We start from the raw sequence: 14326 nt of genomic DNA on the forward strand, positions 1-14326 counted from the left end.
CAAGGCCAAGATTGAGTTTGATCTCTCACCTCCAGAACAACACCTATCTTTAGATGCAACAATTCTCTAAAATAAGTTACCAGAGCACAAAGCTGATATYAGTCTTTAGTGATGTGCACAGAGCATATATTAGCACAAAAAGAGTGAAAACACTGTAAGGGTACACAACTGTCTCCCTCAGCAGCTGGCTAGGTGACAGTTCCTTAAATAATGCTATAAAATTCTCATCAGCAATTTCTGCAGCCCTTCCTGATCACCTCCATTGCTGCATTGGTACAGTACAAAACAAGACAAGGCTCAAACACTTTAGRAAGTCTATCACTTTATAAAGTCTGTCACTGAGAATATCACCATAGCCCAGACTTCCACAGGCAGCATCGACAAGGACAAGGCCTATCCAGGCTTTCAAATCAGGATATGCATTCGCAGACATTGCCAGGCTCACCCTAAACATATCAACAGACCAGCAACGGTAGCTTGCTTACTTTTAAACAAATAATTTTAATTATTCTTTTAAAGACTATAAGTTACACTCAGCAATTGCTTATCCAGAAAGTCTCTCTGCATCCTTTTTTAATTTAATATTGCACCTGATAGTCTTCTGATGAAGAAGAAAGTGAAAGGTTACGTTTGTTGCTCTTGCTGTTTGGCCAAAACTTCTGATCAATGGTTCATTGCCCCCTTTCTTTTCTTCTGTTTCCAAGTGGTGAAGAGTAGAGTAGAAATCAATTCTTGGAGTAGAAATTAATCCTTCCATGTATGACTTTACAATTTGCTTCTACATGTCATTCCACTTCTCCAACCTTCAAGGTATTTCTGTAAAGCATATTCTGTAAAGCACAATTCTACGCTGCATTAATGATGATTTTCAAATTGAAGGAATTACTAAGTCCAGCCAGAAAGCAAACTTTAGAAGTAAAATTTCTATTTCTTCTAGGTATTGGAATTCACAGATCCAATGTAAAATCAGGTCTTTTAAACACATAGTGTTTTTCTTAGAGGTAGTTTCGCATTCTGCCTCTACCTCCCACAAGCAGCAATCTCCTGTTTCACTCTCTGTATCACAAGGCTTCTAAATCTGCTGCTTTTCTCTTGCTACTATGCCATTCTGATCCTAACTTTGATTAGCATAATTAATTGCTTAAGTAATTTTTCTTAGAGCAAAATTGCTTTTAACAGTGCTAATTTTGTTCTTTTGCTGACAGCCATATTAACTGCCCTGGTGCAATGTAGTAAAGTCACCTTTTCTTRCATCTTGGTGATATTATTAAAAGATATAATTTGTATGCTCTCCTCCTGTTTTACAAAAAAAATTATTCCTTGGATTAAAAGACCTCCAAAGCCAGTGAAGTCAGTGAAGTCAGCCAGTGGCACAGAAGAAAGSAAGGGGGGAAATTATTACTCATTTCATTCTCTGCAGTTGTTCTATTGCTTGCTCTCGGTATACAGCTACACTATTCAATGGGTTTGTTCTCAAAGCAACCTAAATATGCTATCTTAACTTCCTGCTCTCTGCCATTTCTGGAGGTCAGAGTTCTTATTCAATCAAGAACATTTCCAAATTTGCAAATATCAGCACAAATAAGGGCAGCAGCCCCAGATGGGTGAGAAAAAAAACATCTAGGAAGAGGACTGCAGATGGGAAAATTCCATGTAGTTGGCTTTGCTTCAGTAACCACCATATTATAAAATTACATTTTTTAGAAACTCCTAGAGCATAAAATTTGTTTTGGAATAGGTACTGTTTCATTGTGTTTTCATCTCTACTTCCCATATTTCATCAGGTATAGGGCACCAGTTTACTTTAGACATCTTTGCTGAAGTAGCTGTCTMAGAAAGCACATTAATTTTTCATTTTTAATTATATTGGTAATTCACTATAACAAATAACTGCTGGCAGTGATCATTGAAAGATTTATTGGAATCTTCTCCTTATAAGTTATTTAACATCTGAAATAACTTAATTCTTCAGGGCTTTTTTTCAAGATCCTTCATTATTTCCCCTTTTCTTAATACTGTATGACTAATCATGCTTTTAAGAAAACAGATTAAATGATCCATTTAATCCTGGATCATACATTGTTCAATCAGAGTTATAGCAACTATCCAGACAGCCATTTCTATTGAAAATATAGAATTTTGGTGTCTTGCAATRAAGCAGTAACAGATGGAATTAAAATTACTAATGATTATACAAAAATTATGATGGGGTTATCTGCAAAAAAAAATTAGTAGCATGTTTTAAAAACCCTCATGACTTCTTTCTAAATATGTTAGATAAAAAAATAGATGAGCAAAAGAAGCACTCCTTTGTCTGTAAATCATGCCTTTATCCTGTTCAAATGATCTGATTTTTAATCTATGTTTATTCAGTTGCAGAGATATTGGATAAATGAAATTGGCTATAGGCAAAGCTGAAATGAGTCAGAAGTGAATATAACAACTTCGAACTGTTGCAAAAAAAAGAAAGTCCACAAACATCTTGCAGTGCAGATTCATTAGTAAAGACATGTAATTTGTAGGTCTCCTAATGCCTCCTCCTTTTTAGGTTTTTCAGCTGTGTGTCCATTGAGCTTTGATTTGAAAACTTTCCTTTTGGTAGCAATGCTGAATCACACCTGGAGGATTTGATGAGAAAGGAACTTGAAGACCTTTTTGTAATACACCAGTAAAGGCACAGGGAAGAAGGCATTTATTTATATCATAAAAAAAAAATATATACTCAAAACATACTCAATTTACTTAAARTGGCCATCTCTTATCCAAATCTAGAGGGTGAGGATCATTACCTCACGTCACTGAAAAAGCAATTATAACAAGGAACTGAATTTTACTGGAGTGTTAAAGGACTGAGAATTCAGTGGACTTCAGAAGGAATCTGCTGGGAGGGTTTTAGCTCTTCCAAGATGTTCACTATAGCAGAAAAACTAYCTTTGTGTTATGTATTTACTTATTCTGAGAATATTTTACAGCTTCACTTGTGCTGCTCTGGATGGAGGGAGCATGCCACTCCTCTTCATGCATTCCTGCCACAGAGACAGGAAAACGGGACAAAATATCTCTGTTGAGTATTAGCAGAGGGCTAGAGATGGTCTGCAGAAAATGCTAATATGGAAGGAAAAAAAAACAAAAAACCTGGATGTGAAGAAAAAAAAAACTTCATTTGAGCAGATACTCATATMTGATATGAGGTTGATATGAAATCTCAGCCATGAGATGGTTTTATGCCAGGACCTTGCTGGGAGGATTTTGATACACTTCAGTCTTCCTTGGTACAGCAAACTGAAATAGAAAATAATGTGAGGACATTTCCTTCTCTACATTTTTTTCTTTCAGGTTCAACATTAGTTTCATACGGCTTTTATTCATATGGTTGTCTACTACTTTCAAAACTCTTAAGCAGATGTTCAGAAATACTCTCAAAGAAATATTTAAGGAAAAAGGTTTCCTTTGGGAAGTTTATAAAGTCATTTAACAAGTAACTGAACTTTTGTATGGCATTTTCATCTAATCTGTCAAAACAGGTGAATCATTCTGAGGCCTTCTGAATACACACAAATTACCACAGATCCTGGGTTCTGACATTTCTCTATCATACATTAAGTTGTTTGGAGATAATTCAATATTCAGCAACACTCAGACTCACATTCCCATTCATGAAGAGGTGTTAATGTAAGAAGAATAGCTTCATAGCAAGATTATGAAATCATAGAATTGTTTAGATTGGAAAAGACCCTTAAGATCATCCTGTCTACTAACCCAGCACTGCCAAGTCCATCACTAAATCATGTCCCCAAGTGCCACATCTACATCTCTTTTAAATATCTCCAGGGATGGTGATTCCACCATTTCCCTGGGCAGCCTCTCCCAAAACTTCACAACCCTTTTAGTGAAATTTTTTTTCCTAACATCCAATCTAAAGCTTTCCTGGTGCAGCTTAGGCCATTTCCTTTTATCCTATCCCTGCTTACTTGGGAGAAGGGACTGATCCTCACTTGGCTACAACCCAGTGCTAGGGGGGGTCTAACACAGATCTCCTCCAAGCCTCCTTTTCTCCAGGCTAAGCACCCCCAGCTCCCTCAGCTGCTCCTCACAGAACCTCTGCTCCAGACCCCTCTCCAGCTCCACTGCCTTTCTCTGGCCATGCTTCAGCACCACAATGCCCTTCTTGTAGTGAGGGGTGCAGAACTTAACACAAGATTTGGGGTGTGGCCTCAGTAGAACTGAGCAGAGGGTGACAATCCATGCCCTGGTCCTGTTGGCCACACTACTGCTGATCCAGGCCAGGGTGCCATTGGCCTTCTTGGCCACCTGAGCACAGTGGGCTCCCAAAGGGCTGAAGATCTTTCTTATGCCACCTACACTGATATATTTCTCTGATACTTGGTCAAGTTGCTTAAACTTTTGGTTTCCCATTTTATGCATCTATGAAGTAGGGCGCGGAATCTCACGGGGATGCTGAGAGATTTTATTGCATGAATRTTTTACAAGTATTTTAACATTCTTGGATTGAAAAAAAATCATTGCAAATAATCATTTGCTTGCTTAAATACTCAATTTGGTATCCTTGGTGCTACAAGTAAACATTTTCTTATTCAATTTTTCAAATAATATTTTCCAAATAGTAAATCTTCACTCAACAGACCCCAACTCTACGGTGGGTTTTTTCCCTTCTTCAGCAACATTATGTATTATTATTTCCAAGGTGAAATCAATGGGCTAAATGTAAAGGCCAGATGCACAGTTTTTTTCTAAAACCAYCCACTGTAAACTCTGATTCTGAACYGAATCTCACCTATCAATCCTATTAAATGTTCTAAGTGACTTGAATGTCACTGATTACAATCAGGAAGGTAAAGAGTTCAGGTAAAAGAAGAAGAAAAGACATGCATGTGATAGTAAAGCTTTCTGGTTTCCTTTCAGAAATTTCTCATGGGGTTTGTTTGTTTTAAAACAACCAAGCAAGCATTTTAACCACATAGGAGCTCTTCTAGATGCAGGAAGAGATTTAAACTAAGAATTCATTACGCCTACCACAACAAACGAGAAAGAAAAAAAAAAACCAAAGCCAAGTCAGGTGAGAGAACTGATTAATTAAGTGGGCATGAAAACTGGAAGCTCTTTTCTTTTCAAATAGGAAATGCATATTTATAGAATAAGAACATCACAGGAATGAATGATAATCACACTTTTATGGTGTCTGGAGATTTAGGTTAATAAGCAAGGTATCATTTACACACGTAACCTTGCTGGCTGTTAAGTGAACTGCTGATTTGTCAACCCTATTTTGGAAGAAGATGATGGAAATGCATAGCTCAGGACTGCATATTAACCACATTAATTTTCTAATGTGTAACAACAAATGTCCTTCAGCTGCACATAGGATTTTTTTGAGGGGTTATATCCCTCATCTTGAAAGGCCTTTTAAAACACYTGTTTAACTACAGATAACTCTGTAGGGGAAACAAGGTGGCAAGGAAAAAGCAAAGCATACACACCAATGGAAGCACTTGAACCATTCTCAAGGGGRCTTATTTAAAATGCACACAACATCTGAGGAGAACCAAAAATAAAAAGAGCACAAGTTGTAAGACCACCTTTGAGGTGTTACCAGGAATTTTCTTGGCAGTTACACATGCAGATCTACTCCCAACCTCTCTGTAAATTGCCTCTTAATATAGAAGTAGTTTAGTTTTACAGACCAGAAGTCAATTTCATGTTTATATGCTCTATAAAACACAGATGCTCTACAGACTTCAAAAATTCTCTGTAGTAGAAATTCCCTTTGTGGAGGAGAGTGAATTCCCCTTCAGTTTTACTTCTTCTATTCCCTCCATCCCATCTCTAGCTGGACACTTAAGAAGTCAAAAAAAGTCCTACACATGACATATCCTACAACCCAGCAAAACAACTTGAAATTGGTAAAATGGTAACCCTGGCACTGGGCTCTCCAATTTATATTCAGCCACACACAGCTAATACATTAAATTCATATGCACATGTATTTTACATTAGTCCTCATGAGCTTGTGGCAATAGTTAACAGCTCAGAGTAGACAAAAGGTGTGTATGAGGAAGGACTTCCCTGGGCTTTTTTTTTTTTTTTTTTTTTTTTTTTTTTTTTTTAATTTTTTTTTTTTTTTTTTTTTTTTTGCTTTTGAGCAAATGGAAAAAGATTAGTCCGAGTAACCTTCAGCTGAGCTTTGAACTAAGTATTGTGACTTGTTCTGCAAAGGCCAGACATGCTTGTGCAACGTGATACCATTGGGAAAAAAAAATACAACTTTGTTGCTGAGACCAATCCACTTTGGAGCAAAGTTAAACAGGTGAGTTTGAATTTCCTCTGCGTAATTTTGCCTGTAATCCGGACTAGAAACTATGTATCAAAGCCAGTTTAAAAAATAGATACGTATTGTTTTGTGGCTTCTAGGTCCTGGTTCCCAGGCAAGACCTGCACACCTAATCTCAGCAGGTGTATTCATGTCCTGACTGTAAAAAAATTTCCCCTTCATTCAGTTCTTTTTGTTGATTTTACCACCAGAGGAGATAATCCAGCTCCACAGCTGATCACTTCTCTTTGCTTGTGGAGGTTTCCAGGCATCACGGAAGTTGACACTTCAATAAAGAGTGAGTTTCACTGATATTTTCCATATATTTTCTTTAGAATATTGTACCTAGGTGTTTAATCTACTTGGTAAAAAGCACACTAATAATGGTGAGAAAGTGCTCAGTTTTACTGGTATTTCAAAACATAAAAAGGGAAAAACAATAACTCCATTAAACATGCGGCAAAGAATATTGGGCACAAGAGCACAAATTGTGGTCACTTGTAATGATGTTATACAACTGGAACTTCACAATGCAAGAGACGTAAAATAACTGAAAATATGTACATAGCTGTAAAAGCTTCTACAATTTTACATTCTCATCATGACAAGAAAAAAAAATATACTATTTTAATAGTTGAAAATAAGTTGGAAAAAAATGAAATTTGCATCCATTTCAGTACATTTGTTGGCCATTTCTATAAAAAGTGAATTTGTCTTTGCAAATTGTCTGAGCAACCTCAGGAGCACTGAGAAGATCCCTGGGGAAGCCATGAAACGTGGGCTGCAGCACATTTAGGAAGTTTAGACTGTATGAATAGGGTTGAGTCCTAAGAGAGAGGTGGTGAAAAATGCAAAAGGGAAATCATAGGTTCACAGAATGGTTTGGATTGGAAGGGACCTCAAAGATGATCTAATTCCAACTCCTCTGCCATGGGAAGGGACACATTTTGCACAGAGCCCCATCCAACCTGRCCTGGAACACTTCCAGGGATGGAGCTTCTCCGTGCAACCTGTTTTAGTGCCTCACCACCCTCACAGGGAAAAATTTCATCCCAATATCCAATCTACACTTACTCTCAGTTTGAATCCTTTACCCCATGYTCTGTCACTATATGCCCTTGTAAAGCTGTTCCTCCGAAAAACGACAGGGATGCGTAGCTTTCTGTCMCGCAGGATGTATTTTAGGCCGCGGGCCGTACAGAAGGAGCCCTAAAAGCATTTTTAGCGTTTTGACCTTGTGACTTGAGCCCACGTAGAGCCGGGAGAGGGCTGGCGGGCAGCTCCGCAGGTGCGCCCGAGGAGCGGGGGACCATCGGACCGCTCCGGCCAGAGCCACCATGAGTATGGCAGCGTTAACCCTGTGGGAAAGCTGCTCCTCTGAATTCATTCTCTTTTCCTAGAAGGACCCCTCTCCCTTCTCGCTCCCCGCGGGCCGCCGCTCCCTCCCTTCCCGGAGCCGGTCCCGCCCCCTCTCCGGACGCGCTCGGAGCTGTCACCGCCCCCGCTCCCGCCCGGAGCCCCGCCCGCTCCGCTCCCGCTGCGCTGCGCTCCACGGCCGGGCCAGCGCGCCGCTCCCGCCCGATCCGCTGCGGCTGCTGCCCTGCCGAGGCGGGGACAGCGGCTCCTGCCCGCCGGGGAGGAGGCTCCCACCCGCGCTGAGCCGCCGTGCCGGTGCCCCCGCGCCAGGAGCAGCGCCGGAGCCGGCGGAATAGGCGGAATAGGCGCTCCGGCCCCCGCCGCTGCCCGGCGGAGCCAGCGGGGAACAGGCTGAGCAGGAGACCCGCGCATTGTGCGAGCCCGCATGGGCACGGCGCGGGGGCGCGGCCGCGGGGCTCCCCCGAGCCTCTCGCTCGGCCCCCGGCATCGCCCGTAGCCGTGAGGGATGCTTTTGTGCGCGGCCGCGGGCGCAGCAGCGGGTAGCGGCGGCTCCGGCGGGGCCGGGGCTGCGGTGGCGGGGCAGGTCGGGCGCTGCTCTCAGCCGCAGCCCTCCCGGCGACAGCGGCCGGGCGCGATGCTGAATTAGGCGGCCCGAGCCCTTGCGAGCGCGGGGGGTAGGTAGCAGCCCGCGGCGGAGCCGGGAGGGCGGGCAGGCGGCTCCCCATGGCGAGCAGCCGGAGCATCGAGCTGGAGCACTTCGAGGAGCGGGACAAGCGGCAGCAGCGCTCCGGGCCGCGGCGCGGCGGCTCCGGGTCCGGCGGCGGAGCGGGGCCGCGGGGCAATGGGCTGGTGCCCAGCCCGGCTCACAGCGCCCACTGCAGCCTCTACCGCACCCGCACCCTGCAGGCGCTCAGCTCCGAGAAGAAGGCGCGCAAAGCCCGCTTCTACCGCAACGGGGACAGGTACTTCAAGGGCTTGGTGTACGCCATCTCCCCCGACCGCTTCCGATCCTTCGACGCCCTCCTGGTGGAGCTCACCCGGTCCCTGTCGGACAACGTGAACCTGCCCCAGGGGGTCCGCACCATCTACACCATCGATGGCAGCAAGAAGCTCACCAGCCTGGACGAGCTGGTGGAAGGTGAGTGGGATGTCAGAGTCCGGCTGGAGGTGCCCGTGGGATCTGGTGGTGGGTTACGGGCGCTYCCTGGGCTGAGCTTTCCAGTCGCTGCCCGGATCAAAGTGGAGAGGTGGCCTTGCTGGAAACTGGCCGCCCCAGAGCCCTGGAGGGCAAGTGGCCGCAGTTTTCCACCGCTGTGAGGGGCGGCAGGGCCTCGTTTCCCAGTGTGGACCATCCACTTCTCCCGTCACCCCCAGTGCTGCCATCTGCATGCACTGGGCTTGACTCCAATGGTAGTTAAGCAGCAGGTGCTCTTTTCATCTGCAAGAACTGTAAAGTTCTTGGCTACCTTTCATTTGTAAAAGAGGGAAATGCTGTAATTTAGTTCTCTAAGTGTCATTGTTGACTCACGATGGCTTCAGCTCTCAGAGAAGCCCCAGTGTTGTGAAAAAAAGGGTATCTATACCCTACCACTTAYTGAAACTAACAGGTGTAAGGTCCTAGTGTCAAATGTGATCAGAGCCCATAATAGAGAGAATCATGTCTGACTTTTAAAACATGTTGTAGAATCAGATGTATTTCAGAATTGATCCTAAGTAACTTTCCATAATGGGACTCAGCTGCTGACATTGTACAGCCCTTGCAAATCTCAACAGAGCAGTGCTTCACTGCCTAAAAATGGGGCCCAAAGTGCTGTTTAATGAATGAAACATCTGCCCCTTGTTTGGGGGGAGTGATAATTATTGGAATGAGGAGCAGAATCTCCCAGTCTTTTCACGTGATGCCTTAAAATACAGTTCAAGCTCAKCATTGCACGCTTTCCAAAGGCCCTGGTTGTGTCGTGCACGCTGTGAGGTTCATCATGAATTCACACCTGCTGGTTGTCCTCAGGTATTTAAGACCTCAGCCACTGCAGTGTCCCACCCGGTGACTCTCTGTGTCAAGTGTAGCTGGTTTGCATTAATGGAGAGAGATGTCTAGGCCCTCCAATGCCTGCTGTTTCCCGGGCTTTCAGCTGCCTGTCCTTTGAGCTTTGGGTTGGAAGCTTTCCTTTTCAAAGCAGTGCTGAATCACACCTGGAGAATGTGATGGGAAAGGGCACCTGAACATCTTTATATGATCCACCCATAAGGGCACTGGGAGTTAGGGACCAGGTGCTCCACAGCATGGAAGAGAAAACRGGGACCTCAGCATTTGCTGTGTCAAGTGGGTCTCCCTCAAAAAAGGTGCAAGGAAGGGCACTTCCTGATAGTAACATTGTGCTGAGGATTTGTGTCATCTACCATAAGGCTGTCTACAGTGAAAACAGAGGRAAYATGAAATGGTGGTAGTWGAGTGAAATGCTGACCCTATGGTGATAAAAGAAATGAAGTGAGTAAAAAAAACTTTTTCATGATTTGGTGGTTAATTTAGAGATTGCTTAAGAAAATATGGTATGCTGAAGTAGTGACAGGAGGGAAAGGAGGGGAAACTGGCGATAATTTGTGGTGACTTTTAAAATGTTACATAGAAATTATATTAAGCTTTTATGACTTAAAACAAAGGCAGAATTAYTTGCTAGCCAGCAGTATAAATGCAGTGTATACTCTTACAGCTCAAAATTAATAACTGAAAGCAAAACTTACCCTTTGTCTCTTCAAATGCTCATTGAAAGCATAACCTTTGTTGTGGCTCTTTCCTGGAAGAATAAAGCAAAATAAATGTCACAATCAAAACGCCACTTCCAAGATTTCTCAATGAAATAAAAGCAGGGGGGGAAGAGTCCCAATTACTTAGTCATCTATCCATGACCAATACAACTCTCAAGCATCTTAAGAAAATCCTATAACATCATAATTGGATTAGTATGTTCTCCAGTTAGCATGCTAAAAACTTCACCAGTGTAAGACTAACCACACTGAAAAAAGAAAGTATATATAGGAAGAAAAGGACAGCAAACAAGTAGTGGATCCATCATTCCTTGAAATTATTTGAGTTTTTTGCCAGCTGTTTTGTTCTTGAGGTGCTGGAAGAGATTTGGTTTGGGTTAATTTTCTTTATTTCTCATGGTTACAGCACAGCAAACTTGAATTTCTGCTCTTTGATAAATACTTCAACATTGGTGTTATCCTAAACTTGAATTGCAGCGGCACTGTAAGTGATTTTGAGTGGTGTTTTGCTGTATTTCTTTTTAATATTTTCAGAAAGGAGAATAAAAAGTGCTGTAGTGCATGCCAGCCACAGGCTGAGCAGCAGACGGGCCATGGCTGTGTGATGCAATACTGAGCTCGCTGGTCTCTTGGCAAGCTCCCAGTGTTCCTGAACTGGGACATGGAGTCACAGCAGTTCAGGTTCAGTAGTGGCAGATCCATGCAGTGAGCAGAAGGTGAGTGCTCAGCAAACCTTGCCAAGCCAGCAAGATCTGCAGTAAAGCCCCTTCAGCTCCAGCCTGTGAGTGTGGCTCTTGGGCAGTGACGTGTCCCAGTGCAGGCAAGCTCTTTAAGGCTTATTTGCTGTTTATCTGGTTAGTATCTGTCTRGGATATAAAAGCTGGCAACATCAAATTATGTATCATAACGAGCTGAATTGAGTCACTGATAAATGTTATTTTGGAGTTTGGCTGTGTTTGGCAGTCTGTTCTACTGTTTGTCATTTTAGGAGGAAAATGGCTAATGCATAGACATACTGAGGATATCAAATATTGCTGTTATGGGTTGAGCCAGTTAAAAATTGGACTAGATCATGTTTATTAATCAAATATAGGAGCTCCATTTYAAGCATATTGCTTTTCTTAACTGGATATGACAATCAAAAAAGCACGCTCTGCTGGACCAGCCTGAGGCAAATATAATTTATATTCTCAGCCCCTGTAGATTAGGAAACATTATGGCTCATGAATTTGACAGTTTTCACTGTTTTTTTAGAATGGGAGGAGGGATGAATTTCATTGTCTGCTCCTGATCTGTTTGAGCAGGAAGATGCAGAGAGATATGGGGGTTGGGACTATTACGACTTTCTTACAGTTCTCTCTTTCAGCTTTACTCTCAGATATAACAACACTACTTTTTACCTTTGAATAGGAGAKTCCRTGTGTAATTTTGTACTTGCMCATCAATATCAAAAATGGAACASTAGATKAAATTTTRTTTTCTAMYAGAGTTAGCTATTTAAGTGTTCATCTATTTCCTTCAGTTTCCCCAAAAAAAGTATAGGCTTCCTAAAGCATGACACAATGGTAGTAGAACTGTGCAGCTCTGTAGTCCTGAGYGATGTGTTTTGGTGGGTGTTGGTCATGCTCTGTCTCTTTGCTTTCATTGTCTTGTTAGTGAAGGACAAGGAGRATCCTGATTGCCAAGGTCTGCTGCAAAGTTGGGACTTATTGTTGGATTTTGGGAGAGGAAACCAAGTGTACACTTTATTCCTGGAAAGAGAAGTTATGTTGATTTTGCATCTAGTGGGAATCTTTCTAGTTCCCTAGAAAAAAGGCTGAGGGTCTTTGTTCTTTCAACAACAATGCTTAATTAATGCAGTCCTTTATAAAATGTCAGATATTTTGTCTGCATGGCTGTGCACACAATCAACAGGCATCTCTAGGGAAGTCTTTGGGCAAGAGGTGGGAAGGTTCTGGATAGGGCAGTCCTTATACATGGCCAGAGTGTGTGGCACAGGGCGATATCAGATTAACAGACATGAGCTCTGCCTCGCTAATACRCAGTAAGAGAATGTGTTTTGAAATGAGGTGTTGAACAATCCGAGTTTTTTCTGCCTTAGACCATTGTTGTTACTGCAAATTGCATTTTAATCCTGCATAAAGTACCTGTGATTTTAGTTGGTGAATGCTGTTGTGTTAGGTCAAGAATTGTCTTCTCGGGCAAGCAGATGGTAACACAAAGTAAGCAGTTTGTATTTGCTTGTTCCAAAAGGTATGAATGCCCTCCTGTGCTAAAGCTAGAAACTGTAATGCTTAAAAAAAAAAAAAAAAAGCCAGAAAAAAAAAAAAAAAAAGCCAGGCAAATGTAGCAGATTGAACAATGAAGGGTGAAAAGGGAGGATGAAAGAAGGATTAAAAAACACTGAAAGCATATTCTTCCAAATATGTGTTCAAATCACTGTCGTGGCACAGTTCTGGAGCAATGAGGTGTGAATGTGAAATGTGGATGTAATCCTTAGTTCACTTCTCATCCTGGCAAGATAAGATAGTTCCACCAGCAGTCATCTCCTCCTTTCAGGAATGGGGGAATTGTTCTTTACCTGAAAAGGGTTATTCCCTTCCTGTGGAGCAGGCATGTTAGGTGTGTTTGATACCTGGTAACATTGACTGGTCTTCTGAGAGCTTTCACCCTTCCTGAGCGGGGGTTGAACCTCCAGAGGTCTCTGTTCCAACCCCTGCTCTTCTGTGATTCTGTGACAGCCTGTAGGAAGCTGTTGTCTGCACCTCTTGTCTAAATAAAGTTRAAAGAGAACTAGTAGCAGTTAGTCATCTGCTAGAATCCTGGTTGTCATCCCAGGTTTTAAAAAGTGGATAGGGARCTCTAAGTGCTGTAGATGAGGAAAGAGTGTGACTTACAGAGCATTATTAAAGATGATATGAAAGTGAATTGTAAGAAACTGATGAGGAGGGAAGTTGCTCAAAGGAAGGAAGGAAGGAGAAATTGAAATAACCTAATCCTTCATAAAAGGGGTTGTTTTATTTTTAGATCAGTCATATATGCTGTAAATGCGCTGCTCCGGAAATCTGCTTGTGTTGCAGAACATGGAAAGGCTCCTGTGTTTCCTAAAATTGCAAGGTTAGTAACCCTTATAATGACCTTGCTGAATGGAATAAGCCACTTTTGGTACCTTTGAAATGAAAGAGTTGCACCCAAAGAAGCTGAGGAACATGAGGTGAATAGGTGAAATCTATCTAGATATCTGCCTTGTCATATGGGACTCACAGGGGAGCACATGCTCAAAAAAAAATGGGAACTGTTTTCCTTCACTAGGGATGTTTTTACCTGTGTCAGCTGTATCAKTTTTTGTTGTGCCATTTAAAAAGTGATCCTTTATATGACTTTCAGGAGRTGGTGGCTATTAACCTTTGCAAAAAACAAGCCAGAAAACCTTGTTCAGATACTTTTGTTTCAAATATCCCTACTGAGGATTTTTGAGTGTTGCACGTTCAATCCATTCCTTTTGCCTCTCACTATGTGGCATATCCACAGCTGGTTTATAATCTAAYGCTAGGGAAAACTAAATATCTGGAAGTATTTCTTTAGTGGTCTCTATTCTTTAAGGACAAAACGTCTGGATGTTTTTCAATTATTCATTAAGTGTCTGTCACTGAGGTTTGGCTCACAAAACTTGTGCTGTGAAGAACCCCAAATGGTCAGACMGTTGTGTTCCCTCAAAACTGCACATATCGCACTTGTGATACCAAAGGGCAGATTGCATTCTACTTTTTTATTAGTGCCTAATATTGCGTGGCTGAATTTAGAATAGTTCATGTAGAGTTATAAAATAAAAAGGGTTGAAAGAGACCTTTGAGA

General features: G+C 42.3%; 1 protein-coding gene across 4 annotated transcripts in view; it reads left to right on the top strand.

Moving 5' to 3' along the window:
- The first annotated feature begins 7917 nt into the window (after nt 1–7917).
- The window catches only part of DCLK2 (doublecortin like kinase 2), a 77521-nt gene continuing 71112 nt past the window's right edge, over nt 7918–14326 (top strand). For 2 of the 4 annotated variants that reach the window (XR_008965551.1, XM_057369182.1), the window contains exon 1: nt 7918–8843. Coding sequence is in view for 2 of the 4 variants with exons in the window: in XM_057369182.1 (XP_057225165.1) it covers nt 8429–8843 (415 nt within the window). In the remaining 2 variants the exon portion in view is untranslated. The remainder of the gene's footprint in view (nt 8844–14326) is intronic. The other 2 variants (XR_008965552.1, XM_057369183.1) reach the window with 1 other exon arrangement.

Source organism: Malurus melanocephalus, unplaced genomic scaffold (assembly GCF_030028575.1).
Source record: "Malurus melanocephalus ecotype Western Australia unplaced genomic scaffold, MMel_1.1 scaffold_105, whole genome shotgun sequence".
Classification (NCBI taxonomy): Eukaryota; Metazoa; Chordata; class Aves; order Passeriformes; family Maluridae; genus Malurus; species Malurus melanocephalus.